Source organism: Lytechinus variegatus, chromosome 2 (assembly GCF_018143015.1).
Source record: "Lytechinus variegatus isolate NC3 chromosome 2, Lvar_3.0, whole genome shotgun sequence".
Classification (NCBI taxonomy): domain Eukaryota; kingdom Metazoa; phylum Echinodermata; class Echinoidea; order Temnopleuroida; family Toxopneustidae; genus Lytechinus; species Lytechinus variegatus.
The window spans coordinates 56,404,245-56,429,033 of NC_054741.1; the positions used below are offsets into that span (position 1 = coordinate 56,404,245).

A 24,789-nucleotide genomic window follows, 5' to 3' on the forward strand; every position below is an offset into this window, starting at 1 on the left:
TATAACTGTGTGTGGACATGGTGGAGGACTGAGACCAATAATCTTGCCTTTATATAGAACGAAATCAACTTCTGAAATTAACGAATATAGACAAACGTGAGTAACTTGAACTATTCTTGTAATTTTGTAAGTGTAGGCATATTTTACACACAGTGAAATTGCAGGATTCTGGTGGGGCATAGAGGAATACTCAATTTCAAACTTGCATTATGACGTCAATAACGACACAAAGACAATGACACTGACAATGTCAGATAAATTTCGTTTGTACTTTTTGATATCAATGACGATTCATGCATAACCTGGTTTAAATTCCATAGAAATTCGAATATATGCCATTTTGCCCCACCACTGGGGCAAAAAAAAATCTTCCCCCTTTTATGGCACTCTTCATTGGCTCATCATCCCATCTCTGTCTTGTCGGTTCCCTCTTGTAGTTCCTGACCATCTTTATGACGACCATGGTTGTTCCATTCTGCCCCTTACTTTTTTAATCCATTTTGCCCCAATGGTGTATTTTCTTATAAAAGGTTTAGATGCTAAATCCCTGAATAGAAGTAAAGAAGGCATTAGTCCCGCCGTTGTTAAGTATGTTAGATATGCAATAGCAAAACCCCTAACTCATATAATTAATCTTTCATTTAACGCAGGGATAGTACCTTCACATTTAAAAATATCAAAAATTATTCCAATATTTAAAAAGGGGGATAAAGAAATAATTGGTAATTATCGCCCTATATCACTCCTTTTATATATCGTTTTCAAAGATTGTTGAGAAAATAGTTTACGATAGGTTAGATGATTTTTTTAGAAAAACATAATGTATTTAATAATGATCAGTTTGGATTGAGAAGAAATATTTCTACAGATTCTGCTTTGATATCTGTTCATGATAGAATTGTTAATCAGTTTAATGAACAAATCAAAAAGGTATCATTGTGGCTTAAAGTTAACAAATTATCACCAAATTTAGCAAAAACAAAATGTATTCTTTTCAAAACAATACAGAGTAATAGAAAGCAAGTCATATATGAAGCACCCATTATATATAGATGAAACTCTTATTGAAAGAGTATCTAACATAGTTTTGGTATACTATTAGATGAGAACCTCTCATGGAAGCCTCATATTACAATGATCTCTTCTAAAATCAGCAAAACTACAGGATTACTTTCAAAACAGAAACACTACCATTGAATATATTATTTACTATTTATAATTCACTGATTTTATCTTATTTGTCCTATGGCAATATCGTTTGGGCAAATTCAACCCCTTCAAAGTTGAAACCATTGCTTCTACTGCAAAAACGTTGTTTGCGTATTTGTACAAACTCGCATTATTTAGCTCATTCTAAACCTCTAATCAAACAATTAAACACATTAGATATTTATAAATTGAACACATATCAAATTGCCATTTTTGTATTCAAGTGTATCAAAGGAACCGTTTTGCCTTCTCTTGCCAACATGTTTGAAACTAATTCTATGATTTACAAATATAACACTCGAAACAGTAAAAAACTATATATCTGGAATATTGATAAGCAATATATGCAAAAACAGTCAGATATACAGGGCCAACAGTATGGAACTCATTTACGGAGAATGTCTTTTTGAATACTTTCCAAAAAAATCTCAAGGTTTATCTGTTGTCATATTACTTTAATCTAAATTTAGATTTTAGCCTATAATATTAATTTTGAATTTTACCTGCGAGAGAGATGGGTAAGGGGGTGTGGGAGTTGGGACAGGGGGCAGGTGGGGATAGGGGGGGGGCAAGACGTTTAATTCAAATACATACGCCATCTAATAATATTATTATCATTATTATATTTGTATTTTGTTAACTTTTGGACTCCGGCCATTTACAAGCTTTCTAAAAGCTTTCTACAGGTGTTTCATTTTCCATTTATTTCTATCACAATATTAATTTACTATGCATATGTATTTGATCTATTTTTTTTTATAAACATGTGTATTTCAAATGTACATATTTTGTTTTTTTTAATGGAAAATAATAAATGAATCGAATTGAATTGAGAAAAAACAAAGAAACATGTGTATAACGTTGATATCTTTTGAATTTATATATACGAATATTTTATCAAAATTAATACAAGCAACTTTGAATTTACAGCTCTATGATCATCACTTATCTTAGATTGCAAGGGTGCATTTTTTTAAGAGACGTTACTTGGATGTGCTTAGATGTTGCTGGATAAAATATTATGGTTGACGTTATGCCGCCATGTCGTCTGCTTCAAAGGATTTGTAAAGAGAGCGTACTTTATTTACTTGTGCACATTAAAAAAAAATCAGTTTTGTCCCGAGGTCCGTTATGCCCCACCTTCCCCAGTGAAAATATTGAAGAAGGAATTCTGCTACTAAATGATAATCTACATTAAATTTTTGTCAACCCGGAAGTAAGATGAAAAAAAAACCGAAGTGGACTTTTTGAATACCAGCATAATGCTCGTCTATCCTCTACTTTATACATGTAGGCCTATATAAAAATTATGACATTAATTTTAACCTAATACAAATTAAGTTACATAAATTATAGTTTAAAGGCTTTACATTGTTCTGAGACCATATATTTTACTGGAAATGTTGTGGCATTTAGACTAATTTTTTAATGAAGTTATTGAGCAAAACCATGAAAATCGTGTATACCGCTGTTACTAATTTACAGCCATGGTTTTCAAAGTCAAATTATGGCAAATATGCACATTTACAAGTTAAACAAGAAGGCCTATATCAATGCCTCAGATTTACCCATAATGCATATAACTATACTTAAAAGAAAATTACAAACCTATGCCATAGATGTATACCGAATGTAATAAAACCAAAACATGAAATATGAAACCTTTAGACTGTAAACCCTCTTAAAATTGCAGTGTTAATGATCAAGAGTTATAACCTAATTTCATAAAAATGATGCTATGTATTGATATCTATTAGTACAAAGAATTCGTTTTTAGTTAAAACATATATGTAGCAGTCCAAAGACTCTGGAATTCACTCCAGCTGTCATTTTGTTCATCACATCCAGTCCTTTAAAACACTTCTTAAAACTTACCTGTTTCTAAGACCATCTACATGTATGTATCGATTTTGTGCACATTTAAGACGCTGTTTAGAATCTTATGCAATGTTACTATTATGAACCTTACAGTAGTTGGTTACCTGTTTAAACAACCACGCGTAATTTATGGACAATTAAATATTAAAATCAAACTTTGTTGTTTAAGATTTAAACACTTGTTAAAACAACTATATATGCTGTAAGGCTCACGAAGTAAACAGCGTTTTTGCTGTGTAATAATCTAACTATTCCTGTACAAAACTAATGATCACTAGAGGTAATCTTGGAGATTTTTAATAAAATATCTGGAATAAAGATTAATACAAATAAACCAATTATTTTGCCTTTGGGCCTACTCCTGTAAAAACTCTTTCCCATTTTGAAAGAAAGTTGGTATTGCAAAAATATCAACTAAGCACAAATTTTATGTGGATCAGAAGACTGGTAAGGTGACCAAGTATCTGGTGTTATATGAATGTATGTAATATATAAAGGAGATCTGGGAGGTGTTTCATGAAAATTGTCAGCGCTGACTAAATTGTCAAAGCTGGCAATTTCAGTGAAATCCTTGATTTTGATTGGCTGAGAGGCACTAACCTCCGACTGTTACCATGGTAACTGTTGGAGAAAGACGAGTTGTCAGTGCTGATAACTCCATGAAATGGCCCCAGGAATAAAAGAACTGAAATCTTTTTCAATGATAGGGTATTAAGACGGTAGGAAAACCAATCTGTCATAAAATTCTTTTTTTTTCTCAAAAAATACCTTTGAACTTCGTCAGTTTATAGATAAAGAAATGGCATTTAAGTCAGATACTTATTTTAGATGTAACGCTCTTAATAATGTTGGCGAACATACTGTCCACACAACAATTGGTTAAAACTTTATCCATTTCTGGGTAGTTTTGAACCAAAAATGTGGGCTTTTGGTGAAAAAAATCCACAGCATTGGTTGAAAACTACCCAGAGATGGATATTTTTTTAACCAATTGTTGTGTGGACAGTATATGCTACCCGATATTTCAAGAGTGTAGGACTTGATAAAAATGAAATATCAGCCATTCATGATATATTTTCCCACATTCCTAAAGAAAGTTGAATTGATTTTTATTTGATTCGAATTAAGAAACCATATCAGAATTGAAGATCTAAAAATTGAATTATTTTCTGCAATATGTTTTCCAATTTGAATCGGTTTCTTAAAGAAAAAAAATGTATAGAGAGCGTAAAATTTAATATGACCGAGGTTCCGGTAGCCTTTCACAATTTAGAAATGGCATATAAAATGTCCCAACATGATACCAAAAAGGCATTTTATCGATGAAGATGGAACACATTGGATAACACATCGAGAGAATTTCAATTTAAGTTATTATACGACATTATTTATTTGAACCACAAGTTTTACAGAGTTCATTTTGTAACAATTAGAATGTTCATTTGGTAAAATTATAAAGTTGAGGAAACCTACAATCATATATCTTTCGAGTGTGAATTTTTTTTTGAATCTTATACTAGTAATTCTTAATATCTTAAGTTGAAAAGAATTTTATATTGATTTAGATGTGATAAATGATGATTGGTTTTATTTAGTAAAAATAATGTTTAATGTATACCATGGAAGGGAGAAATATAAGCTTCCAACTGCGTTTGAAATACGAGAAAGGTTATACTGAAAAGCATAGAAAAAGAAGAGAAGGTTTCGATCGAGCGGAAAACGTTAACGCGAGACTTGAAAAAATGGGAAAACATTAAATGAGAGGAGGGGGGGGGGTGAATATATCCTACCCACGCTTCCAGTGCCAGGGGAGGATCCAACCTTCGCCAATAGGGGGGGGGGGGGGGTTCAGCCATATACTCCCTGATCGGCCATTCGAATTTTTTTTTGGTTTGTTTCTTGGAAGGGGTAGTCCTAATAGTAACTTCTTAGCTTCATTATTTTTTTTTAATCAACATAAATATATTATAATCTCATAAGCCTTATTCGAATAGTGCGAGCGAGAAGCGCGAGCTCTATTTTTTTTTTTAATTTCATGTATTTGTCATAAAATTCAAATCAATTTGTAAATCTAACATAAAATTCTGGGCAATGTTTGTGATCCTGAACAGATGTGTATGTAACTAAATAATTACTCTGAGCTAATATATGTTTTGTATATTGACATAAAAATATATTTCAAGCTCCATATTGAGCAAGATATGTAAATCACCTAATAGGCAATGCGAGCGCAAAGTGCGAGCGAAAATTTTATATAGTGACATAAATTTTTTTCAAGTCTTCCCCTCATCTTCTTTTTTTTCACTCGTCTTCCTCCCCTTATTTTCCTCTTTTTTTCTCCTCTCTTTTCCTTTCTTTTCCTTCCCCCTTTCTTTCCCCCTTTTTTATTTTTCCCTACGCCCCCTATGCGGTGCCAATGACAGACCATAATGAAAAAAGAAATATTGGAGCGTGTTGCCGATTTAGCTAACTCATTTAGTTGACCGTCAATGCCGCTGTAAACCGCCTCCTTTTTGTCATATTTTTTTATTTTCCTCTATTTTGCTTTGTTTTGTTTCCGTATTGCTTGTTGGTCTTTACTTGTTTGTTTGATAAGTCTACTCATGTATATTATATTTTTCAATATATTTTTGATCAATTCCAAATAATGTTGAAACAGTTACATATATTCTATTAGTATTATGTTGCTCGAAAAATAATGATATTGTATTTTGTGTTGAATGAATTCAATAAAACAACTTAGAACAAAATCAAAATTCCCAATAATTCTATTTAATTCCACACGTGGCTAGTTTATTATGATTTTACATGATAATCAATAAATACTTACATGTAATTAACACATGCATTATGCATAACTTTGATTTGATTATCTATTCAGTAAATTCTATCCTTTCATTTTCGGAATAACGAACCTTATTTCATTATCAGACTAACGAACCTTCGGAAAAACGAACCTTATTTCATTTTCGGACTAACCTTCGGATTAACAAACGTTATTTCGTTTTCGGACTAACGAACCTATTTCATTTCCGGAATAACGAACCTTCGGACAAACGATATTTTAGAATTACGAACCTTCGGAATAATGAACCTTAGGAATTACGAACCTTCGGAATAACGAACCTCCGGAATAACGAATGTAACCCGATAAAATATGTCGCCATCTTGTCAAGTCCATGAAACTTAAAATAAATGTTTGCAAAGAACTATACATGTAAAAGTAAAGAAAACACCACTCGGCATGATACTAGTGAGTATGAGGGGGGGGGGGGGGTGTTACACCCACAAATGTAATAATCGCCCACAAATGTAATAACGCCCACAAATGTAATAACACTTTACCCACAAATGTAATAATGCACTTTACCCACAAATGTAATAATGACTTTACCTACAAATGTAATAAATTTGAAGTGATTTTTGGCGAATTCGTTCTAAACTAATATCCTATAGTAATGCGTTCATATAGCACAAAAGTTCAAAGTCTTTTTTCCAGACCCGGTTAATGAAATATTACAGTACAAGTCCAAGTCTTTTTCCAGACCCGGTTTTTCAAAATTATAATATACGTCCAAAGTCTTTTTACCGGATCCGGTTGTTTCAAAATTATAATAGAGGTCCAAAGTCTTCTTTCCAGACCCGGTTAATTCAAAAATTATAATGCAAGTCCAAAGTCTTTTTTTTCAGACCCGGTCGTTTCAAAAGTTATAATATACGTCGGTGAGGGGTAAAGACAGCACTCTAAGCCCAAGCATTTTAAGTGGGTTTAATTTTGAAGATTGGTCTCAGCTGTCAATTTTTTTTCAATATTTCTTTAACTTTTAAATAACCGGGTCCAGACGAAAGACTAAGCATAATACTCGTATTATTCCACAAGAATAATAATTTGAGTCTTTTGTTTTTAGGATTGCTTAAATCATTTTTAAATCACCGGGTCTGGAATAAAGACAACGCTCTAAATGTGTGCTTTTCTACATGCATGGTCTTAATTTGGAGGATTGTTGGTTCTTAGATTCGTTGTTGGGGGTTGAGTTTTATTGATTTTTTATTCCTGAAATAATTATGTCTGGAGGAAAGTCGATCTTCGATATCATAATCGGTCTTCATGTTGTTCCACAGTAATTAGATTATTGGATATTCGTTATAGAATATTTGTAAAAACTATTTTATTTTTCAAATAGTAACCAAGTCTGGAGAAAGGATGTCTGCTTTACCCACGCGTTATTACAATGTTTTGTAGGGGTAGTAGTATTATTTAAAAAAAAGACATATTTTTACTGGGTGAAACTTTGGAAATTTGGTCTTAGATTCGAAGTTTTTTAGTTACTTTTTTTTAATAGCCGGGTCTGGAGGAAAGAGTACATTTTAAACCTCGTGTTATTCCACGAGAATAAGAATATAAGGTCTTTTGTTAGAAGATTTTTTTCGTAACTGTTTTAGGTCTGGAATAAAGACAACACTCTAAACCTCTTTTAAAACAGGTTCTTAGGTTGAAGGTTTGTTTGGTCTTAAACTTTGATTTTTTTTAGTTCTTACTATTAGCGTTTTTAAGAAAAAAATGGTCGGGCTGAAAGACTACGCTATATATCCAGCATTAATAAGATTATGGGGTCTTTATACTGTTTTTAAACTGTTATTCATAATGTTTAAATAACAGGTAACTGGGTCTGGAGAAAAGACTACGCTTGATTCTCAATTTACTCTTAGTGCATATATTCACAATATACACCGTATAAGTTGAAACAACAACAAAGACATTAATTCCACCAGTTTTAATTATCTGGGTCTGGAGAAAAGACTAAGCTCGATTCCCATTTTTTTTCCACAGGAATATCATTATCGTATCTTAGTTTGGACTTATATTATAAATTTTGAAATAACTGGGTCAGGAAAAAGACTTTGCACTTATTAAAATTCTTGAAACAACCGGGTCTGGAAAAAAGACTTTGGATTTATATTATAATTTTTGAAACAACCGGGTCTGGAAAAAAGACTTTGGATTTATATTATAATTTTTGAAATAACCAGGTCTGGAAAAAAGACTTTGGATTTATATCACAATTTTTTAAACAACCGGGTCTGGAAAAAAAGACTTTGGACTTTTATTATATTTTTTTAAACAACCGGGTCTGGAAAAAAGACTTGGGATTTATATTATAATGTTTGAAACAACCGGGTCTGGAAAAAAGACTTTGGATTTATATCACAATTTTTTAAGCAACCGGGTCTGGAAAAAAGACTTTGGATTTATATTATAATTTTTGAAACAACCGGGTCTGGAAGAAAGACTTTGGACTTGTACTTTGATGTTTTATTAACCCGGTCTGAAAAAAAGACTTTGCACTTTTGTGCTATATGATTACTATAGGATTTTAGTTTAGAACGGATTAGCCAAAAATCCCTTAAAATTTATTACATTTGTGGGTAAAGTCATTATTACATTTGTGGGCGATCAAAAATTATTACATTTGTGGGTAAAGTGTTATTACATTTGTGGGCGTTATTACATTTGTGGGTGCAACAGGGGGGGGTAGCAACTATATCCAGCTATCTGGATATAGTTTGCAAAGAAGTATACATGTAAAAGTAAAGAAAACACCACTCGGCATGATACTAGTGAGTATGAGGGGGGGGGGGGGGTAGCAACTATATCCAGCTATCTGCAGCATATACATGTAGAGAAATTTTATATGCGCCATTACAAGGATAGTATGTTGTTATCATTATTGCTTTGTTATAATAAATATTGATAAAGTCAAAGGTCTTTTGGAATTCTAATAAGAATAGACTGATTTTATTTGTACATGATGATAATGATCAGTTTACCTTTTTCTTAAGAAAACACAGGCCATTTATATTCGATGCACATTAAAATATATACAATGTAATATATCTGCAACTAACAGATCATAATTCAAAGGTGAGTGAATTAAATAATTTTGCTTAAATAAAAAACTTCTGAAAATTTTTATTCACATCGATAACAGTCTTTAGCCATTTAGCCTGTTGACTGGAAAATTGCACGTACGACACCAATTTTCAAAGGTAAGGGTTCAAAAGACGAAAAATCTAATTACCGACCAATCTCAGTCGTTAGTCACTTCCTTAAAATCATAGAAAAGGAAATACAATCTGAACTACTATCCTACCTTCAAAAGCATGACATGATTAATGTTGATCAATACGCATTTCTTCCGAACCATTCAACAATAACGTGCCTACATCGTGTCTTAGATGATTTCTATGATGCATTAAATATGAAAGAAATGGTTGCTGCATGCTTTCTAGAAATCTCAAAATGTTTTGATTGTGTAGATCATGGACTTCTTCTATTCAAACTCGAAAAATATGGAATTATCAAAAATATGCTTACTTGGTTAAAAAACTACTTAAATGATAGAAAGCAAGCTGTATTTTCCAAAGGTAAATTATCTAATATTAAAAAGCTTTCAATTGGAGCACCGCAGGGCAGTGTTCTGGCCCCCATCCTGTTCTTAATTTTTATTAATGATATATCTGAATGTATTACTGAAGGTACTTGCAGCATATTTTCTGATGATATAGTAGTAGTTGCCTCTGACAGTAAGTTAGAAGATGTAACAAAGAAATTAAAGAAAGATGTAGACGCCTTAAATGACTGATATAACCGAAATCGATTACGCATTAATACAAGCAAAACCAAAACAATACTAATTAAATCAAGATCATCTGATACATTGAATATATTCATTAATAATGATCTGATTGAACAGGTAAGTCTATAAGGTATTTAGGCATTGTGATAGATGAAAACTTGAAGTGGAATGTATATTTAAGAGAATTGCCTATAAGATCTACTCTTTAGGCATATTGAGTAAATTCCTGAGTTCACATGTACTAAATATCCTGTATAAATACATAATTCAGCCTTGTATAGACTATGCAATTTCTGTTTGGGGCAACTGTCCAGCAGCCTACAAATTGCCCCTAATCAGATTGCAAAAAAGAGCTGCCAGATATGTATCTGGAATTTCTGATTTCAAATTGCGAGCGGGAATGCATTGATAAATCAACTCTCCTTGCAAACTATTGACCAACGTCGAGATTATTTTCTGGCAATTCTCATGTACAAGTGTATAAGGGGCGTTGCCCCTCCCCGCTTATCAAATGAAATTGAAATGTACTTCGATCGCCATGGCATGAACACTTGGAATGCAAATTCACTAAATGTAGTATTACCCAAACCTAATATATTCCTATTTGAACAATCCTTTAAATATGCCGGAACAGTAACTTGGAACAATTAAACTCCCGGAAGACATCCAGAATGCCATTTCTGTTGAAAGTTTCAAACATCATTACAAATAAATTTCGCTTAAATCTATAACAATAATTTAACTGTTCTACTTTGATCCATATATATCTGTAGTATTGATACTATTAGCATAATTGCCAAATAAGACACATCTACTAATCATCAATGTGTCTGGATTTCCTTTGAGTATTAATATTGTTACGACTCTTTAAATTGAGACCCATTCCTGTCTTGATATAGATGTATAAAACCTCGTTCTTTTTTCCGTCACTTCTTTATCTTACTATGAGATAAATCTTCCTAATTGTTCCCCTTTTCTGATTTTTCATTCTTAGCATTTTTGTTTTTTAATCTTGCTGTATATAATTACATGTTTTCCTCATTATTTGTAATCTTTCCTTTTCATATGTGTATATTTTCTTTATGCAGGACCATTATGTGAAATAGCCTGCGAGCTGATTGTTTTATCCCGTTGAAAGATGTTTTAATAAATAAATAAATAAATAAATACCCTATGGAATGTCTTTCGAAGTCACAGTGAGGTGCATATCCAAAGGTGGAAAATGTATTACAAAATTATGTATGAAATAAAACAAAAGATGTTTAGTATTCTAATTTACGAGAGGATTGGCCTACTATACCAAGCGAAAATAAGTTGATTTGTGAAAACTATAGAAACAATTAAATGAATAATTAAAAATGATAAAAATTACCTTATTAAAGAAACATTGATATACAGATTATGATAATTCAATTTCGTACTTTTATTGTGAGCTCAATATACAGTGAGTATCAAAAAAGTTTACCCTTTGAAAAAGCCCTGGGAATTAAAAAATATACAACATGTTGGTATTTTTTTCACTTATAATCTTGGGTTTGGGTCTCATCTATCTAATAAAAGTAAAAGTTTTGACAGAATGTTACACTTGAGTGAGCACTGTCCATTTTTTTAAAGCTCGCAGAAATCTGTTTGCGCAGAAATGCTCGTTTTCACACTGTGTCAAGGGAAAAGGGCGAAGTCAAACATATACCTGCGAAACATTTCTCATACATTTCCCTTGCACCTTTAGTCAATTCGAATAAAACGGATACATTCAAGAATTTTGTAACAATTTTGCCTCCCAAATTAAAATGTTAACATTTAGTAAGCACAATCTTTACTCTTTTTTTGTGTCAGCTGGATCTGAGGATATAACTGAATCTGAACCAAAGTTTATAACAGACATCTCCAGCATTTTTTAAACTAATTTTTTATCATTTAAAGTGGGTTTACATTTCATTTTTCATTCAATACTTGTTTCTCCACACTTTTCCCAAGCTAAACAATGATTAACTAAATGAAAATAAAGCCTAAGCCATTTCATGTAAATCACAGCTTAGTGTAAAGCAAATAACGTCTCGATGGCCTCGGTGTGTGGGGGAGTGGGGTGGGGCGCAATGCACTCTTCGAAGTGTTTTGTGCAAGGAAACAAGTTTTAAAAGGTAAAAGATAATCATAATCATTTCAAAGTTCTGCGCAAATCATTTTTCACTAACTTTAAAAAGTAAGTGGTGCTCACTCAATCGGAAACATTTTTCGACAGTTATATCGTCATTTGCTTAAATGGATCTGTACCAGTGTTAAAATGTGGAAAAAACTTCAGGATATAAGTGTACTTTTACAGGATTTTTCAAAGTGTAAACTTTTTTTGATACGCACTGTAGTGATGCTAAGCTTAATATTCAAGCGATGCATATAGCTTAAATGTGGTAGCTTTACATAAATTTATCGTATTTTGATAACATTTTCACTTTTCTGCTTACTTTATATTCACAGAAAAATTTCAGTGATTAGAAAGTGAAAATTAATTTACATGTAAGAACGTATATTCCGGAAAGATGAAAAGATAACAAATCACAAAGGAAGTACGTTGTGCCTTTCTTTTAAAGAAAATGTTAAACTTTATATACATGCATATATACATTTTTACTCTTTTTCTACTTATCATTAACATTATTATTATATAGGTTCATTATTGCGGATTGAAATAATCGCTAGAGGGTATTCATTTGTCTCGCAATCTACTATGGTCAACAAGGAAATTCGTGATCACTCTCCCAGATTGGGAGGGTGTACATTGCATTGCCAAAGAAAGACATTGGTATACACGCAGGATTAAGTATTAGTATACGTCTTTGTCCTAACAATTTCAACAGAGACAGCGGGATCGACATCCCCGATTTCTGGATGCGAACCATCCGACAGCACAATACCGCCTTACCAATCAGGGTACTAATGGATAATTCGTTTTTCATACCCGTTCAGCGTACAGCGAAAACGGAAAATCAGTACGTGGTTCGGTCTTTGAAAACAAAAAACGAAATCACAGCGTGAAAACCCGTGCTGTGATTTCGTTTTTGTTGATCAAAAACAGAATAGGAAATCAGAAATGTTTTGGGCTCTCTCTGATTTCTCATTTTATATTTGTGTTTTTATGTATCAAAAACAAAACCAGAACACGCTCTCCGCTCCGTGATTCCGTTTGTAAAAACGAAAACAGCGAAGACGAGATCAGAGACTCCCTTTTCCAGTCCCTGCAACGTGATTTCGTTTTTCGTACAACCTACAGGCATATTAAAGAGCGCCCTCCAGGAGGTGAGGCAAGTTTCAATGGAGATTTTAATAAACTGTACCACACATATTATGTTGAAGCCAGTTTAAAAGGAGGTGAGGCAAGTTTCAATGGAGGTTTTTATAACTGTACTCTAAATTATGTTGAAGCCAATTTAAATGGAGGTGAGGCATGCAGGTTTCAATGAAGCTCAGTTATTTAAAAAGAATCAACTGTACCACACATTATAGTGAAGCCAGTTTAAAAGGAGGTGAGGCAAGTTTCAATGGAGGTTTTTTTCAAAATAATAAACTATGTAGGCCTACTACACATTATAGTGAAGCCAGCTAGTTTAAAAGATGGTGAGCTAGGCAAGTTTCAATGGAGGTTTTTATAACTGTACTCTAAATTATGGTAAAGCCAATTTAAATGGAGGTGAGGCAGGTTTCAATGGAGGTTTTTTCGAATAAACTGTACTACACATTATGGTGAAGCGGCACCAGTTTAAATGGAGGCGAGGCAAGTTTCAATGGAGGTTTTTATAACATACTCTAAATTATGGTGAAGCCAATTTGAATGGAGGTGAGGCAAGTTTCAATGGAGGTTTTTTCGAATAAACTGTACTACACATTATGGTGAAGCGGCACCAGTTTAAATGGAGGCGAGGCAAGTTTCAATGGAGGTTTTTATAACATACTCTAAATTATGGTGAAGCCAGTTTGAAAGGAGGTGAGGCAAGTTTCAATGGAGGTTTTTTAAAAAGAATAAACTGTACCACACATTATGGTGAAGCCAGTTTGAAAGGAGGTGAGGCAAGTTTCAATGGAGGTTTTTTTAAAAGAATAAACTGTACCACACATTATGGTGAAGCCAGTTTAAAAGGAGGTGAGGCAAGTTTCAATGGAGGTTTTTAAAAAGAATAAACTGTACCACACATTATGGTGAAGCCAGTTTAAAAGGAGGTGAGGCAAGTTTCAATGGAGTTTTTTTAAAAAGAATAAACTGTATCACACATTATGATGAAGCCATAAAAGGAATTGAGGCAATTAGTTTCAATGGAGGTTTTTTCAAAAGAATAAACTGTACACAATATGGTGAAGCCAGTTTAAATGCAGCTAAGGCAAGTTTCAATAGATCGAGGTTTTTTAAATAGAATAAACTGCACATTATGGTGAAGCCAGTTTGAAAGGAGGTGAGGCAAGTTTCAATGGAGGTTTTTTAAAAAGAATAAACTGTACCACACATATTATGTTGAAGCCAGTTTAAAAGGAGTTGAGGCAAGTTTTAATGGAGGTTTTTATTACTGTACTCTAAATTATGGTGAAGCCAGTTTGAAAGGAGGTGAGGCAAGTTTCAATGGAGGTTTTTTAAAAAGAATAAACTGCATGTACCACAAATTATGGTGAAGCCAATTTAAATGAAGGTGAGGCAGGTTTCAATGGAGGTTTTTTTTTAAAGAATAAACTATACCACACATTATAGTGAAGCCAGTTTTAAAGGAGGTGAGGCAAGTTTCAATGGAGGTTTTTTTAAAAAGAATAAACTGTACCACACATTATGGTGAAGCCAGTTTAAAAGGAGGTGAGGCAAGTTTCAATGGAGATGTTTAAAAAGAAAGAACTGTACCGGTATTATAGTGAAACCAATTTTAAAGGAGGTGAGGCAAGTTTTAAAGGAAGTTTTTTATAACCGTACTCCAAATTATGGTGTAGCCAATTTAAAAGGAGGTGAGGCAAGTGCCAATGGAGTTTTTTTTATAACTGTACTACACATGAGTGTGAAGCCAATTGAAAAGGAGGTGAGGAAAGTTTCAATGTACGTTTCTTAAAAGGAATAAACTGTACCACACATTATGGTGCAGACAGTTTAAACGGAGGTGAGGCAAGTTTCAATGGAGGTTCCACTTCCTGCACCATGATTTGGTTTTTTTGTATGAGCTACAGGCAATATTAAAGAGCACCCTTCACGATAATTATACACGTGAACGCAGCGCTTGCATCGAGTCAGTACATACAGTGCAGGCATTTTTTTATACTACCACGTGCGTGATTGTGAATCAAGAAGTTGACAAGAAGCTACAAGATGGCTTTTTCAAGTGTGTCCATTGAAACTTGCCTCACCTCCTTTTAAATTGGCTTCACCATAATTTGGAGTACGGTTATAAAGAACTTCCTTTAAATCTTGCCTCACCTCCTTTAAATAATACCAGTACAGTTTTTTCTTTTTAAAAATCTCCATTGAAACTTGCCTCACCTCCTTTCAAACTGGCTTCACCATAAATTATTCTTTTCAAAAACCTACATTGAAACTTGCCTCACCTCCTTTTCAATTGGCTTCACCATCATTTGTAGTAAGGTTATAAAAAACTTCCTTTAAAACTTGCCTCACCTCCTTTAAAATTGGTTTCACCATAATACCGTACAGTTTATTCTTTTTAAAAAACCTCCATTAATTGAAACTTGCCTCGCCTTCATTTAAACTGGCTTCACCATAATGTGTAATACATTTAATTCTATTAAAAGAAAACCTCCATTGAAATTGCCTCACCTCCTTTTAAATTGGCTTCAACATAATTTAGAGTACAGTTATAAAAACCTCCATTGAAACTTGCCTCACCTCCTTTTAAATTGGCTACACCATAATTTGTTCTTTTTAAAAAACCTCCATTGAAACCTGCCTCACCTCCATTTAAACTGGCTTCACCATCATGTGTAGTACAATTCATTCGTTTTCAAAACCTCCATTGAAACTTGCCTCACTTCCTTTTAAACTGGCTTCAACATAATATGTGTGGTACAGTTTATTCTTTAAAAAAAAAAAACTCCATTGAAACTAGCCTCACCTCCTTTTAAACTGGCTTCGACCACCATAATGTGTGGTACAGTTTATTCTTTTTAAAAAACCTCCATTGAAACTTGCCTCACCTCCTTTTAACTTGGCTACACCATAATTTGGAGTACGGTTAGAAAGAACTTCCTTAAAAACTTGCCTCACCTCCTTTTAAAGTGGCTTCACCATAATGTGTGGTACAGTTTATTCTTTTTAAAAAACTGAGCTCCATTGAAACCTGCCTCACCTCCATTTAAATTGGCTTCACCATAATTTAGAGTACAATTATAAAAACCTCCATTGAAACTTGCCTCACCTCCTTTTAAAGTGGCTTCACCATAATGTGTGGTACAGTTGATTCTTTTTAAAAAACTGAGCTCCATTGAAACCTGCCTCACCTCCATTTAAATTGGCTTCACCATAATTTAGAGTACAATTATAAAAACCTCCATTGAAACTTGCCTCACCTCCTTTAAAACTGGCTTCAACAGAATTTGTGTGGTACAGTTTATTCTTTTTAAAAAACCTCCATTGAAACTTGCCTCACCTCCTTTTAAACTGGCTTCACCATAATGTGTGGTACAGTTTATTCTTTTTAAAAAACCTCCATTGAAACTTGCCTCACCTCCTTTCAAACTGGCTTCACCATAATGTGTGGTACAGTTTATTCTTTTTAAAAAACCTCCATTGAAACTTGCCTCACCTCCTTTTAACTTGGCTACACCATAATTTAGAGTACAGTTATAAAAATCTCCAATGAAACTTGCCTCACCTCCTTTTAAAGTGGCTTCACCATAATGTGTGGTACAGTTTATTCTTTTTAAAAAACTGAGCTCCATTGAAACCTGCCTCACCTCCATTTAAATTGGCTTCAACAGAATTTGTGTGGTACAGTTTATTCTTTTTAAAAAACCTCCATTGAAACTTGCCTCACCTCCTTTTAAACTGGCTTCACCATAATTTAGAGTACAGTTATAAAAACCTCCATTGAAACTTGCCTCACCTCCTTTTAAACTGGCTTCACCATAATGTGTGTACAGTTTATTCTTTTTTAAAAAACCTCCATTGAAACTTGCCTCACCTCCTTTCAAACTGGCTTCACCATAATGTGTGGTACAGTTTATTCTTTTTAAAAAACTTCCTTTAAAACTTGCCTCACCTCCTTTAAAATTGGTTTCACCATAATATACCGGTACAGTTTTTTCTTTTTAAAAACCTCCATTGAAACCTGCCTCACCTCCATTTAAACTGGATTCACCATCATGTGCAGTACAATATATTCTTTTTAAAAACCTCCATTGAAACTTGCCTCACCTCCTTTTAAATTGGCTTCACCATCATTTGTAGTACAGTTATAACAAACTCCATTGGAACTTGCCTCACCTCCTTTAAAACTGGCTTCAACAGAATTTGTGTGGTACAGTTTATTCTTTTTAAAAAACCTCCATTGAAACTTGCCTCACCTCCTTTTAAACTGGCTTCACCATAATGTGTGGTACAGTTTATTCTTTTTAAAAAACCTCCATTGAAACTTGCCTCACCTCCTTTCAAACTGGCTTCACCATAATGTGTGGTACAGTTTATTCTTTTAAAAAAACCTCCATTGAAACTTGCCTCACCTCCTTTTAACTTGGCTACACCATAATTTAGAGTACAGTTATAAAAACCTCCAATGAAACTTGCCTCACCTCCTTTTAAAGTGGCTTCACCATAATGTGTGGTACAGTTTATTCTTTTTAAAAAACTGAGCTCCATTGAAACCTGCCTCACCTCCATTTAAATTGGCTTCAACAGAATTTGTGTGGTACAGTTTATTCTTTTTAAAAAACCTCCATTGAAACTTGCCTCACCTCCTTTTAAATTGGCTTCACCATAATTTAGAGTACAGTTATAAAAATCTCCATTGAAACTTGCCTCACCTCCTTTTAAACTGGCTTCACCATAATGTGTGGTACAGTTTATTCTTTTTAAAAAACCTCCATTGAAACTTGCCTCACCTCCTTTCAAACTGGCTTCACCATAATGTGTGGTACAGTTTATTCTTTTTAAAAAACTTCCTTTAAAACTTGCCTCACCTCCTTTAAAATTGGTTTCACCATAATACCGGTACAGTTTTTTCCTTTTAAAAACCTCCATTGAAACCTGCCTCACCTCCATTTAAACTGGATTCACCATCATGTGCAGTACAATATATTCTTTTTAAAAACCTCCATTGAAACTTGCCTCACCTCCTTTTAAATTGGCTTCACCATCATTTGTAGTACAGTTATAACAAACTCCATTGGAACTTGCCTCACCTCCTTTTAACTTGGCTACACCATAATTTGGAGTACGGTTAGAAAGAACTTCCTTTAAAACTTGCCTCACCTCCTTTAAAATTGGTTTCACCATAATTTAGAGTACAGTTATAAAAATCTCCATTGAAACTTGCCTCACCTCCTTTTAAAGTGGCTTCACCATAATGTGTGGTACAGTTGATTCTTTTTAAAAAACTGAGCTCCATTGAAACCTGCCTCACCTCCATTTAAATTGGCTTCACCATAATTTAGAGTACAATTAAAAAACCTCCATTGAAACTTGCCTCACCTCCTTTAAAACTGGCTTCAACAGAATTTGTGTGGTACAGTTTATTCTTTTTAAAAAAACCTCCATTGAAACTTGCCTCACCTCCTTTTAAACTGTCTGCACCATAATGTGTGGTACAGTTTATTCCTTTTAAGAAACCTACACATTGAAACTTTCCTCACCTCCTTTTCAATTGGCTTCACCATCATTTGTAGTACAGTTATGAAAAACTTCATTGGAACTTTCCTCACCTCCTTTTAAATTGGCTACACCATAATTTGGAGTACGGTTATAAAAAACTTCCTTTAAAACTTGCCTCACCTCCTTTAAAATTGGTTTCACCATAATACCGTTACAGTTTTTCTTTTTAAAAACCTCCATTGAAACCTGCCTCACCTCCATTTAAACTGGATTCACCATCATGTGCAGTACAATATATTCTTTTTAAAAACCTCCATTGAAACTTGCCTCACCTCCTTTTAAATTGGCTTCACCATCATTTGTAGTACAGTTATAACAAACTCCATTGGAACTTGCTTCACCTAGCTCCTTTTAACTTGGCTACACCATAATTTGGAGTACGGTTAGAAAGAACTTCCTTTAAAACTTGCCTCACCTTTAAAATTGGTTTCACCATAATTTAGAGTACAGTTATAAAAATCTCCATTGAAACTTGCCTCACCTCCTTTTAAAGTGGCTTCACCATAATGTGTGGTACAGTTTATTCTTTTTAAAAACTGAGCTCCATTGAAACCTGCCTCACCTCCATTTAAATACGCTTCAACATAATTTAGAGTACAGTTATAAAAACCTCCATTGAAACTTGCCTCACCTCCTTTTAAACTAGCTTCAACATAATATGTGTGGTACAGTTTATTAAAACCTCCATTGAAACTTGCCTCACCTCCTGGAGGGCGCTCTTTAATATGCCTGTAGGTTGGAGGTTGTACGAAAAACGAAATCACGTTGCAGGGTCTGGAAAAGGGAGTCTCTGATCTCGTCTTCGCTGTTTTCGTTTTTACAAACGGAATCACGGAGCGGGAGAGCGTGTTCTGATTTTGTTTTTGATGCATGAAAACACAAGTCACAGAGCGAAAATCGTGTTCTGGTTTCGTTTTTGATACATAAAAACACAAATATAAAATGAGAAATCAGAGAGAGCCCAAAACATTTCTGATTTCAATATTCTGTTTTTGAGCAACAAAAACGAAATCACAGCACGAGTTTTCACGCTGTGATTTCGTTTTTTTTTTCAAAGACCGAACCACGTACTGATTTCCGTTTTCGCTGTACGCTGAACGGGTATGAAAAACGAATTATCCATTAGTACCCTGATTCTTACCTGGCACTGCACGCCGACCCGATCGTTCCCGGCCACCATCGAGGGACCGCTCAGCCAGTCAACCCCCGCCCACGGGAAACTAGCGAGCCCGCCGATTCTGGTCTCATTTGCATATTGCCGACCCACGGCGTATTTGCATATACCCCCGGCTTATTTGCATACCTCCTGACCAATCACACAACGGATCAGTGCCCACCTATTGTTCTCGCGTTTGTGCGTACGGTCTTGGAGGTTAGTATAAAATAGAGTACGATATCGGACAATCCGTGTCACTTGATAAAGAGTTGCAGCGGCACTCGAAAGCTCGTGAACTTGTAAGCTAGTGAACACTTTTTGCGAGAGTGATCACGAATTTCCTAGAAAGCCAGTGAACACTTTTTGCGAGAGTGATCACGAATTTCCTTGTTGACCATAGTAGATTGCGAGACAAATGAATACCCTCTAGCGATTATCATTAACATTATTGTCATTATCATTTCTTAGAATAAACATCACTGGAGCTTTATTTCAGATGGGTATATGCCTGTTCAATCAAGGCTAAAGAATGAATAAATCTAGAAATAAACGACGTACCGTTCTTTAAGTTCCTTTCAAAATCGTGTGTGTGTGTTTAATGGAGGTGTGGCAGTTAATTCCTCCTACTTCATAGAGGCAGAGGCCGCGGAACGGTTTTGAAAGGGGGAGGGGCTAACCATGCCAAATATCATAATCAGATGGTCATTTTTATGTTTTTGTACACAGTTTTGAGGTAAAGTACCAGGGGCGGATCCAGCTTTTTTAAAAGGGGGGGGGACACCCCCTCCCACAGTAGGGAACATTTTTGAAAATCTGTGTGTGAAAATGGCGTTTTCTTGCATAAAACTCAATTATTTTCATTCCCAAATATTTATTTTTCATCCCCAAAGACTTCAACAATCCCCCAATTTTTGTTTTTAATGTGGGGATTTTGGGGATGAGAATCGGCAACGCTGGCCTAGCTTGTCACTTCGGCGGTGGCCCGTGTCCTCAAAATAGCTGATGGGGGGGGGGGCAAGGGACTCTGTGACATTTGTTCGCCCAACCCCCCCCCCCCTACCCCCGAAAGAAATAGGAGCCTAATAATAATAATAATAATAAATGAAATAAATACGTAGAAATAGAATAAATTACAAGTTAAAAAAAAATAAGATTAAAAAAAAAATGGTCCCCAGATTTTTTTTTTTGGGGGGGTGCAACCCCCCCAACCCCCCCCCCCTAGATCCGCTTCTGAGTACGGTAGCTGAACCCCCTGCTGTCCCCCCCCCCCCCCCGTTTCTGCGGCCTCTGAGAGCTACGCTCCAGAGACGAAAGAAGGTCATTGTTTTTCCTTCTCATTAATTCGTTTTTTTTTTTTTTTTTTATTCTGTAGAGTTCAATCATGGCTGAGGAATTAAAAGACACGATTGCTCAGAGTCTGGAGTGTCCCGTTTGTCTGACTACCTTTACTGATCCAAAGATCCTGTCTTGTTCCCACACCTACTGCAAGGTCTGTCTGGAAAAGCTCTTGGAATGCCATGGTGATGGTCAGATGATCCGATGTCCTGTCTGCAAAGCTGTTACCCAGGTCCCACACCAGGATGTTGACAAACTACCGGCAAGCCTAGCTTTGAGGAAGCTCATAGACGACGTGAAAAATCAACATCAAATTTGCACGAATTGCGATTCCGAGGATAAGCCCAAAGCTGTTGTCTACTGCCAAGACTGTGGCAACTATCTATGTACTACTTGCCACAATATGCACTCTCAGTGGAAAAACTTTGTTGATCATGAGATCATAGCCATGAGTGAGATCTCATCAGGAAAGGTGTCAATACGTAGATACCGGAAATGCAGGAAACATCCGAAAGAAGATGAAGAATGTTTCTGTTCTAACTGTAAGAGATTCACATGCTTCAGGTGTGCTGTTATGGAACATAAGGATCAAGGACACCAGGTCATCGAGTCAGATGCTTATGAAAGTCATCACACGAAGACCATCGACGAGCTTAAATCCAAGGTGGAGAAGAAACAATCTTGCTTTCAGAATTACATCGATCTCATCGATGAACAGAAGAAGTGTGTGGATGATGCTACAAACCACTGCACGGATGACATCAACAAAGCGTATGATGAAGCAGTTCAGCAGTTGACAGAGAAGAGAGAAATCCTACTTGGTGAAGTCAAGGGAAAGACTGAAAGAGCAGAGGAAACCCTTGAAGAAATGAAGAAATCAGCTCAGCAGCGCATTGATCAGTTGACGACCATCGCTGAGATGGTAACCAATAGGAGAAATGCACCAGTAGACATGGATACTTTGGCTGTATATGACACTTTATGTGAAGACCTACAAGAGGCCTTAAATCAGGAAAATCCTGATTACGAGCAGCCGAATAAAACATGTAGGAAGGCGAAAAGTTCCCTTTTTGTGAGAAATGTTGGAAAGGACGAGTTAGGTCTTGGTACAATTGTAGTTGGGAAGATCATTACTTTGCCTACTAAAGATAGCATGAATGGCATGATAAACACACGAGACGGTATGATGGCTGTGGGATGTAAGGATGGTGGCGTGAATATCTTCTCTGCGTATGGCCGTCTCCAGCAGACAGTCCTGAAGGATGTTAAGATTAGTGCATTAGGGTTCTTCTCTGATGGTCGATGTGTTGTAATTGATATGTCAAACACTGTAGCACTGTACTCACAAGACTACACAAAGTTGAATGTGATGTTTAAGACTTTGAATAAAGATGAAGGTGGGGTTTCTGACCTCACTGTTGATAGTGATGATCTGATCTATGTTAGCTACTCGAAAGCCAAGAAGATCCATGTGTTCTCATCTGCGGGTGGGAAGGCAATCAAGGAGATACCATGTCAAGGATATGATCCTTGGCAAATCACTTCTTACAATGATTCACTAATCATTAGAATGGGTAATACTGTTCGATTGGTAGACAAAGAAGGTGATGTAATGGAAACATTAAAAAAAACAAGTAATACTTACCTATACGCTGCAGTGTCACAAAGCAATACAATCCTTATAGCCACAGTGAAGGACGATGAATGTTTGGTGAGCATCGATGAGTACACAGACGAGCTGGAACACATTCATAACCTCATTGGCGAGTACAAGATTGAGAAGCCTGGGAGACGTTGGTATTATCTCCAGCAGTACCGATCAGGAGAAATTGCCTTCTGCACTCCTGATAATCTCTATATTATAATCACATAAAATAATGGATGAAACCGCAAGAAATACGTAATAATAAAATATGATCGCATACTGTAGTTTTCAAGAAAAATGGTGGTTTTGAAAGACTGGTCAATCGTCAATCGCGGGGTCAAACGTATTATGGGTATGTTTTTCCCCAAAGCCTCATTTTTAAAGACTAGCCAAACGTGTTTAGGATGTGTTTTTTCCCCCAATCTTTTTCCCCGAGGTCATATTTTGGCGACAACTTCTTTAGGGGCCAAAATGTGTAAATAAAGCCCGCGAAAAACTTGTTTAGGGGGTTATTTTGCACAAAGAGAAAAGTTCGTTTAGGGGGTGTTTGGAAATTCTTTGGTCACGCGTGTGTACAGGAATATGTTTGACTGCGCCCCCCCCCCCCCGGACATGTTGAGTTCTCCAACTTTCCTGAATCAAACATAGAAATTATCAGTAATCAGTACTTAAGCTGTATCTTCATTTCTCGATACTGACGATAATGAGATGTCAATATACTCATGTACAGACTGAAAACTTTGACATATGGTTTTAAGTAGCCCCATGTACAACGCAATAAGAGTTTCTCCCTGATGCTATGTAATCACATGGGGTGGTATCCTTACTATAATTTGGCTAATCTTGTGTGTCCTTCCGTTTGTTTGACGGCGCTTTTCTCCTTGGTTTTCCACTTAATCAAGCTGGATTTTTTTTCTAAACATGGTTATAAATTTATTGTTCGCAGATTGTCATGAGGGGAGTTGTTTGTGGTATTTTGGTCGCATTATTATTTTTTTTTTTTAATTCGTAACTTTTTTGCATTTCTTTTTGCAGCCCTGAGTACAGCTTCGAAGTTCGTTCCCAGTCCCTTTTACCTCTCTCGGGTCAGTGAAATACAAAGCGTGCATGCAATCGTGCCGACCGTACCATCGACCGGGTATGGTACGGTCAGTGGCGTACCGTGGGTCACAGCATGGGGGGGAGCACCAGCAAAAAATTTGAGTCACTTAGAGAGCGCGCGAAGCGCGCCCAGTTGCCAGTATACTGATATACTAAAAACATTTTTAAGGACAGTGCCATTAAACGGATATGTATCACACTGGTCAAATAATGCTAGCGCGAAGCGTAAGCTTAAAATTTTTGATATTCAGACCTAAAAAGGGACATTATAATCAATCTTTTGTAGTCATGATACGTACCTGTCTCACTAAATAACGGAAGCGCGAAGCGCGAGCTGAAATTTTGTGTAAATATTGACCCCCAAACAGGAAGATTTTAAGGACAATGTTTTAGGAATCCATTAAGAGTATACACATCTCAACATATTCATCTAATGCGAGTGCCAATAAGCGCTTGCTGATTTTGTTAGAATTACACCTTAACATGCACATAAAGCACTTGCAATCATGACTAACATACCCATGTCACTAATTAAATCTTGCGAGCGCGAAGAGCGAGCTGAAAATTTAGGAAATTCAGACTTGAAGTGTGGCATTTTAAGGCTTGTTTGTAGGAATTCACGAATACCATACGTAGTTCATTAACCAAATGATGTGAGCGCGAATCGCGAGCTGAAATTTTTTTATATTCAGATCAGAAAAAGGGACATTTTAAGGGCCGATTCTAGAAATTCATGGAGAGCAGACATATTTTACCAATCCATTACTGTGAACGTAAGCACGGACGGGAAATGTTTTTATATTAAAACCTTAAAATGGGGCCATCACTTTAAGTAGTCATGAAAAAGAAGCATACTTTTGGACATAAAAGAATAACTCGAAGTGCGAGGAAATATATTTGGTGTATATTGGCTTGAAAACGGGGGTTTTAGTATAATAGGATTATATATTTCGTTAAACAGACAATGCGAGCACCAGGAACA

The 24,789-nt window shown here is 35.3% G+C and overlaps 1 protein-coding gene across 1 annotated transcript; it reads left to right on the forward strand.

Moving 5' to 3' along the window:
• Nucleotides 1–22,949, forward strand: LOC121408437 (E3 ubiquitin-protein ligase TRIM33-like). The gene is made up of 2 exons (XM_041599911.1): nucleotides 1–96; nucleotides 21,099–22,949. Exon 2 carries the CDS (start codon nucleotides 21,108–21,110, stop codon nucleotides 22,932–22,934), a length of 1,827 nt encoding a protein of 608 aa, XP_041455845.1. The 5' UTR covers nucleotides 1–96; nucleotides 21,099–21,107; the 3' UTR covers nucleotides 22,935–22,949.
• Nucleotides 22,950–24,789: the final 1,840 nt, after the last annotated feature.